We start from the raw sequence: 7,994 nt of genomic DNA on the forward strand, positions 1-7,994 counted from the left end.
TTGTCCTGCCAATGCAAAGCTCACCCAAGGGGGTGACCACCGCTCAGTTCATGGTGCATTTGACATGTGCTTCTGCATCCCAGGCAGTTTGGCTTTTTCAGCAGCAATTGTTGTGTACATTACCATCCTTTTCTGCAAACTTCTTTGTCCACCACAGACGACTCAGCCTATTTTACCCACCCCTCTTGCATTAAAATGATGCCTAGCCTGGAAAGGAAAATCATTCCTTGCATTGGTGTGGCCTGCAGAGCCCATCCCTTGTCTCACCAGTTTCTGGTCATTTAACAGGAGCATTCCCAAAGGGGAATTCCTCTGTTAATCCGTTTAATAATCCAGGAATTGTGAGACCTGTGAGATCTGAGATCAGACCACTGCTGGAAGCTGATGCTTTGCTTGGATCCCGGCTCCGAGCCTCCGGGCAGGATCACTGCATGGGCAAGGAGGTAACTCGACTGCCTCTGGTCAGCCATCACCCACCCTGCTCCAAAGCTTTGGGAGAGGATGAAGGCAGGGAATACCTGTGTGGTCATGAGCGAGCTGGCAGACCTTCCTGAACCGATAGCCGTGGGGGCTGAGCCAGTAAATGATGTCGTTGTGGTAGGGGAAGATGCGGAGGCGCTGGTGCACCATGTGGCATAGGTCATAGACAGCCTGGATGTAGGTGTTTTTCCTGGGGAAAGGGGAATGGTTGAAGTTTGTAAATTTGGGACCATCACGACAAGCAATTTGCCCACTTCCCATAGGAGCTGCAAACTTTCTGCCAGGGCTTGGGGCAGCCAGCACTGACCTGTTGGTTTGGCAGTTGCTGTGACAACTGAAGGCACATTTCATGATGCTATCGAGAGTCATCAAGCTGACGTGCTCAAAGAGCTCCACCGGTTTCCCGTCTGTGATCAGCTGTTCCCATTTATCCTAGGGTGCAAAGGAGACAGAAATGAGAAGGCACGGGACAGTTCTGCATGATCTGCAGTCACCTTCTGGTTAAATGAGTGCTCAGCTAGGGATACATCCCAGAGAAATGGAAAAAAGAAGAGGATCTCTTGGTTGCTATCAAAATCCTGGAAGCCAAGACGGGATGGTGAATACAAGACTTGCCTCAGGCAGCTGCTACTCTCAGATCTTGGCAGCAGTGAGCCCTGGTACACCCTACCTGGGGGCAAAGGCACCCTGGAGAAGCCCAGGACGGGCGCATTGCTGGGTGAGGGGGCATGTTACCAAAGTCTTTCTTAGGGTGCAGTGTGTTTCTTGCACAAGAGCAGCATATGTCGGCATTGGGCTTCACCGAGTCTGTGTTTTCTGTCCCTCTCTTGCAAGCACATATGACTTTGGTGCTTTTGGTGTCTAAGATGCAAGCTTCCATCTCATGATCTCTCTCCCACTGTTTTTTTCCAGCATATAATATAGGAGCTCTTGCTCAACTCTTCCCGTTGGGGATCCCTACAGAAACTATAAATAGTGTCTCTTGCCTAGCAGACATGAAATGATGTCGAATCCTCTGTCCCTTCCTGGCCGTAAGGAACCTGTGCACTCAAAAGCTGCGAAAGGGAGGAGATGGAGGAGCACAGTCACATCTGAGCTCCCACAGCATGAAACCTGGGTGGGGAATAGGGCTTATATGGACAGACTTGCGTCCTTAGCACGTACAAAGATTGCCACCTGGTGGCATGGGCTCCCACAATAGGGACTTTGCATCGTCTGCAAGGAATTATAAACTGCCAGGCAACTGTGTGCTTTACAAAAGCTCTCCTGGCTCTCCAGCCCCCGGCTCCTGGCTGTTCCCTGGGCCGGTGGGAGGGAGGACAGCCAGGATCCATGTGGAGCTGCTGTGGAGGTTGAATGGAGGGAGGCAAAGGAGAAGGAATAGATCTGGCACCCAGACTTCTGCCGGTCCATGTGCACAAAGCCTGGTGCCCCTCACCTGTAATTCACACTGGTTTCCATCATGCCCAGCACTGATGGATGGAAGAACAGTGCAGTTTCACTGTGTATTAGGCAAGGCAGGGATTGCAATCCAGTCATGGGCACGTTGACAGCAAATGATAACCTTTAGCGTTAGGTCACAGTGTAGCTCTGTTCCAACCTTTGTATTTTCGGGATTTATTATGAACCTTTATTGACTTCAATTTTTCATTTACAAAAACGCCTTATAAGAAGTTGCATTTGGGATTCAGATTATGCACAGTTTGGGGACGGCAGTAACATTAATCCTCAAATCTTAGCCACGGAGCCCAAAGCAGTACCACAGACGTAGTCCCCGCAGGGAGGCTCAACCTGCTCGTTCCTTCCAGCCCACAGGCAGGGATTTGTGGTGGCTCAGAAGCCTCGACCACCACAGCCTGTCCCTACACTTAGCAGGCTGTGAGTACGGGCACTGCAAGAAAACCCTGCTCCAGCATTTACCTCCTAACCAGTCAGGATCAGGGAAAAGAAAACAGGGCAGAGAGAGGAGCATCAGATACGAGTCCTACCAGCATCACGTTAGTAGACTCTGCCATCAGGGCCACGTATGGTTTCAAGATGTCGTAATGAAACCCCGGAGTCAGGAGTTTTCGATGTTGGTGCCATTTTGGACCATGTAAGATCAGCAACCCGTTCCCTGAGGAAACACAGGCAAGGCATGTTTTGCTGGGCACAAGCAGGCTGCTTTCACCTGCCCGCGGGCACAGCCTCTGCCTGCAAGGAGCACGATTGAATCTGCTGTCTGAGCTGCTACGAGAGAGTGTTTCCAAATGCTGCCATCAGCTCCAGGGTTCCCCAGGCTGAGCAGAGCCCTGCTCACTGAAACCACACAGCGCTGCACCCGAAAAGAAACACCAGCACTGCTGGAGCTGAGACGTTCAGATCAGCAGATGCATTTTTCACCGGTCCTCTGCTGAATCTGAGCTTCTCCCGTCACCGCCCTTTGCTAACTATGGAGGTGTAAGTGGTTCTCATTTGTATGTATGATTATGTCTGAAATTTCTTTCCTCGAATCACAAAAAATAGCATTCTTTAGTACCTTTTTCAATAAACGTAATAATTTCAGGAAGCTTTTGGCTATAGCTGCACCAAGGAACAAGCACAATGCTGTTTATTTATAGCATATTCTTGACTAACTTCAGAATCATTCCTGGTAGGCAAAGCCCTGGGAATACATACCGATCCACGGGACAAGGTGTTTATAGTTGATGTTATCCTTGGGATCTGTAAAAAAAATCATCAAGAAAGAGAAAAGAAAATGGTAAATGTTTCACTAGCACCAATCTACTGGTTTGCACCTTAAAGCTTCCTCTGGGCTCTCACTTTTGGTGGGTATGAAGCAGAATCGGTGGTATTCCTGCAGAATTCAACCGTATTTCACAACAAAACAACACTGTTTGGCCCAGCTGCAAGAAACACATATAAAAGCAGATGCCCAGACTGGAACAAACAAGAATACTGGTAGTCCAAAGTCTGTGCTGTGTGACAAATTAATAACCCTCCCAGACAGCACTGTTAAGCACCTTTCTTTCTCGGTGCACTGAAGATACGGCTCCGCAGTAGGACCCAGGGGTCTGAGCTGAGAAAAAAGCTTCCAGCTGTCTTCTCCTTGCTGGGGTCAGGCACGGAGAAGGTAACTTTTCAAGCAGCACTTGAGGAAGTTTGATTTGCCAGGTTTGGAGGGGCCCCCATCACCCCCGTAGCCCTGTCTGTGCATGAAGCTTGTTAGCTTCACGAAGGAGGGGTATCACTCCGTGCCTTTAGATGATTTCTGCAAGACAACCTCTCTGTGAAACCCTGCCTTGCTGTGAATTTTTAGGCTGGCATGGGAAATCTGCAGGCTACGGTTGTTGCTCCACAGCTGAAGACATCATCTTCTTACCTCCTCTGGCCAACACAGCCTTGGCATAGTCGGGATCGGTGACAACCAGGAATGCTGAGAAATTCCCGAACCAGAGAGGGTGAGCATATAGGTACTTCTGTGCCCAGATCTCCACCTTGTCCAGCACCTCTTCCTCCTTGAGAAACTGTAGTTGTGGGGAAGTAAAAAGAGAAAGAATACTTAGATTCAGAGGAAAAAATAAATAATCTCCCAAACCACTGTCTTAAAAAGCTCAAGGTCTTTCTGTGTCACAAAACCAGGTAATGGCAAACAAGATGTTGTCCCTCTGGGTTTGCAGAGCATCAGAAGTAAGACATGCTTGTTACTTTTAAACCTCATATAAAATAATTCTTCCTTATCAATTGACCCTAACCATGGAGAACATCCTTAGGGACAGTGGTGGTGCCTATCAGTGCACGTACGTTATCTGCTCTTTTTCCATGGCCACCCCAAAGAAGACTCAGGTTTGCCCCAGACAGCATCTGCATTTTGTGGCGTGCAAATATGTTCTCACTTGCACATGGCTGAGCAATTGGCACCCTGCAGTCGTGAGAAAATACAGCACCACTTTTACAGCAGCCAACAGCATCGCTGCTGAGTCTGCCCCAGTGCAATGACGCCTCCTGACCGGGAAACCTGGGCCACAGCTTCCTCCAGCCCTTTAGGTGGAGAAGGCCAGTGTCCAGGTAAAATTCGACAGAATGAGTCCACAGTCACTGATGGAGTGTACAGAGCAGGGGACGCTGTTTAATAACATCAGATTAAGATTTCATTGATTTCCAGGAATTGAATTTAATAGGCGATGGAGAGCTGGTGCTCCCAGAAAGGTTCATCTTTGGTCCTTGGAAGCTGCACGCTGAGGAGTAACGCAAGCATCAGCATTCGTATCAGCGACACTGACAGGTTCACTCTTTGAAAGTGATCACTGCTTTCTTGCTTTTTTAGCCAGTGTTGTTCTATATCAAACAGGCAATAGCCAAAGAACAAGTGGAAACATCGGTGGAAAGATCCAAAGTCACTGGCAGAGAAAAAAAGGTCACAGAGACGAAACCATGTAAGAATTCCCTTTTCTTTGAACAGAAACTGCTCTGCCACAATATGCAGGGGGAAGGATTTTGGTGAGCTAGGGCTGACGTAGCTGCTGGTGCTTTGACTTGAAGCTTGAACTTCAATTATATCTGCATACTGGTGTAGAAATCAGCCACAAAGTCACCCTATTGACTGAGTCAAGCGAATATTTGCTCAGTCGCTTTGGTGTTGAGTTATCTCAGTTCAGCTTTTAGTTTGGCTAATGTTTCTCAACCCGGGAGATGGCTTGTACTCAAATAATCACCCACGTCAGGCCCGTCTCGGAGAGGATGCTCAGGAGCCGCAGGGTGTCTGCCAGGGGACTGCGCAGGCTGTGTGGGGGCACGGCCAGCTGCGGGCACCAAGGCTGAGCCCCCTTCCCCGTGAGCCGGGAAGGTCCCTGCAGCACATCCCGTGTGTCTCCTGCATTCGGCAGAATGATGAACTACACCCAGTTATCGTTTATGATAGAAAGTTATCGTTCAAATTCTCCTGCTCAAGTTCAAGATTTTGGACTTATTAAAGAGAACCATCAATTCCTCTGGTTGCAGGGATCAAGTTTTGGGGTAAAAGGAGGCAGTCCTCCCCAACGCCCACCCCTTCGGCAATGTCAGCAGAAATGGGGCTTGGCACGGTGCCTTTAGCCAAGCGATTCTTGAACATGTGAAAGTCTCTTTGATACGGCTGTTTGTGCTTCCTCCTGTCATGAAATCACAGAAAGCATAAATGGAAGTAATTGGGAGATGCTGAGCAAGCCTCGCTGGCAGAAGTCCTAATGCTAGAAGCCTTTGCATCCAACCTTGCTTTTGGAGTGCCAGCCTTTGGTTTGTGCTATCAGGAACCATCCCTGCACTGGCAGAGGGTGGGATGGGTTTATTTGAGAGGAGAGATTACCCCCAAGGTGAGTAACCTCCACCTGCTGTGCCAAGCACTCCGGGGGGGGTGGGGTGGGCAGAGGGTGTAAAGTCCTGCGGGCTGCGGAGGAACAGGAACGGAAAGCTCCTGCTTTTTAACCAGGGCTCCAGCTACCAGGCTCTGGATGAAAGACCATCATTTCCACTTCTTCCTCCCTTGGGGGCTTGGAAAGAAAAGTATAACACCCGCTTGGGTCTAAGGAAGAAAGGTAAAAGGCTGATCTCATGCAGAAATGCAAATTTTGAAACGGATCCAACATTAAAAGCATCTGGGAAGAGGTGCTTAAAGGCACTTTTAATGACTACTTACCCATAGCAAATGAAACAGAAAACACAGGAACTGAAATCTGAGCACGAAGCTGCTCTGTGCTCCATCAAAACCAGGCTGGCTCCCCTCCACCAGCCGCCCGCACAGGGCAGACGCAGGCAAAGGGCTGCCGAGGGACCGACAGCCCCCCTGCACCGCTCTCCTCTGCTTCCCACCAACTGTGACCTTGGGAAGTCAGTTTGGCCAGCTCAGGGCTGGCACTCGGGGTTTTAACTAAGTTGTGCTGCTTCAGTGAGACTGACCAGCTCTACACAACCTCTCCTGACACTTTTATGTAATTTCTACCAAGTGATTTGGATAAGCAGAGACTAAGAATGCTTTAAAACAAAATGACGTATTCCCAGGAGCCTCACCCAAAGCATGACAAATATACTAAACCGACCTGAATCAAAACTGGCAATTAATCCCTTTAAATCAACAGAATAGGAAATGTCAGTGCTCTCCCTGAATACAGCTCTCGGGTCCTCCCCCCAGGTGCCTGTAAACTTTGTATTCAGCATGTGCCAGTTTCCTCATTGGCTCAATGAACTGTTGGGCTCTGGGGAATTCAGCAGCATTTAATCAGCAAATGATTAAATTTGCAAAACAGGAATTATTAAAAAAATACTGTCCGAGGTAAAAGTTGAGCCGTGCACAACCTAGCCACGATGGGAGCGAGTGATTGGCACAAATGGTTAAATCCCTTTCCAGGATAAATAGGCACAACTGACAAACAGGCGAACATACTTTATTTAATTGCAGTTTTAAAGTCTAACTGGCAGCTCAACAAAGCCCTGTACTGGCCCATCTTCATGCTTACATTGCCAAAAGACTGCCTGTCCCATCCAGTGCAGCAAAACTGGGGTTGCCACGGCACAGAGACAAGCCCTAGGAGGTCCCCTCCAGATTTCCCAGCTACTTTTTAGGGTGCCAGTTATTTAATGTGCCACAGATTTGACCAGAGCAGGACATCAGCAGAGCCCAGGAGAGGTCAGGGCGATTTGAAGCAGCCTTTAGCATGTATGGAAAAGCCTTTCACATCAAGCAGCTCAGCTACTCCTCACGAAGCTGCTGATGAGTGGTGCAAATGTATTTGCCAAGGTAGTCACACTGATTTGTGCAGGCAAGCACATACCTCGCGGAACAGTCATCCACGCCACGAGTGCCCAGAACAAGGCTTGCTTATGCACGTGGGTTTAGTTAGTCATGGCTTTAGTGCAACCTTAAAAAGATCCGTGGCCCCTGTGCTGGATGCTATACCTAGGATGTGTTTTGTGGCTTAAAAGGATCAATCCCCTGCCTGGCTTACCTGGCCGTGAAGCCGATGCAAGCTGGCAAGGGAGGGAAGGTGCCTCCGGACGCTGGGAGCAGCGTGCATCTGCTCAGCATCGCAGGGACAGCCGCAGCGGCCGTGCCCTGACTTCCACAGGGGCAGAGAGGTGACAGCGGAGCCTGCCCCGGGACAGAGCAGCGTGGCTCTGCTGCCTCCGGCACCAATGCCGGGTTACACTCCGGGATGACCTTGCCCACGCTATGTTATATTATTGCTTTCTTAAATTGCGAGCCAGCTATCACCTCTTCCCACCGTGCATTTTGCAGCAGCCTGCGTGTGCTGCTCTCCAGGCACCGCGAGCAGAGAAAGCAGTTTGTATGGCGGAGAGCAGGGATGCCCACGTTTCCCTTCCCCCTGGGGCTGGGAGAAGCAATTCTCCGGGACCGCGGCTATGAGTCCCAATGGAATCATTCCTCCCGCCGTGGGGGAACCGCGCCCCGCACTCCCTCCTTGCCCACCGGCACTGCAGACCCGGCTCTCGCCCTACCTCATGGACGTGGCCGAAGAGCCAGTGGGTGGGGTGGCCGGGGA

At 49.9% G+C, this 7,994-nt stretch overlaps 1 protein-coding gene across 1 annotated transcript in view; it reads right to left on the minus strand.

The window, feature by feature from the left end:
* The window catches only part of LOC104074909 (cytochrome P450 4B1-like), a gene marked incomplete at its 5' end in the record, with an annotated part of 11,647 nt that extends 3,658 nt beyond the window's left edge, over positions 1 to 7,989 (minus strand). Inside the window, 6 exons of the mRNA XM_009575213.1 lie at positions 519 to 670; positions 788 to 912; positions 2,469 to 2,596; positions 3,139 to 3,183; positions 3,842 to 3,986; positions 7,951 to 7,989. Of these exons, the coding sequence (XP_009573508.1) occupies positions 519 to 670; positions 788 to 912; positions 2,469 to 2,596; positions 3,139 to 3,183; positions 3,842 to 3,986; positions 7,951 to 7,989 (634 nt within the window). The remainder of the gene's footprint in view (positions 1 to 518; positions 671 to 787; positions 913 to 2,468; positions 2,597 to 3,138; positions 3,184 to 3,841; positions 3,987 to 7,950) is intronic.
* Between the last annotated feature and the right edge of the window lie 5 nt (positions 7,990 to 7,994).

The sequence above is a fragment of the Fulmarus glacialis genome, unplaced genomic scaffold, assembly GCF_000690835.1.
Source record: "Fulmarus glacialis isolate BGI_N327 unplaced genomic scaffold, ASM69083v1 scaffold23850, whole genome shotgun sequence".
In the NCBI taxonomy this organism is placed as follows: Eukaryota; Metazoa; Chordata; class Aves; order Procellariiformes; family Procellariidae; genus Fulmarus; species Fulmarus glacialis.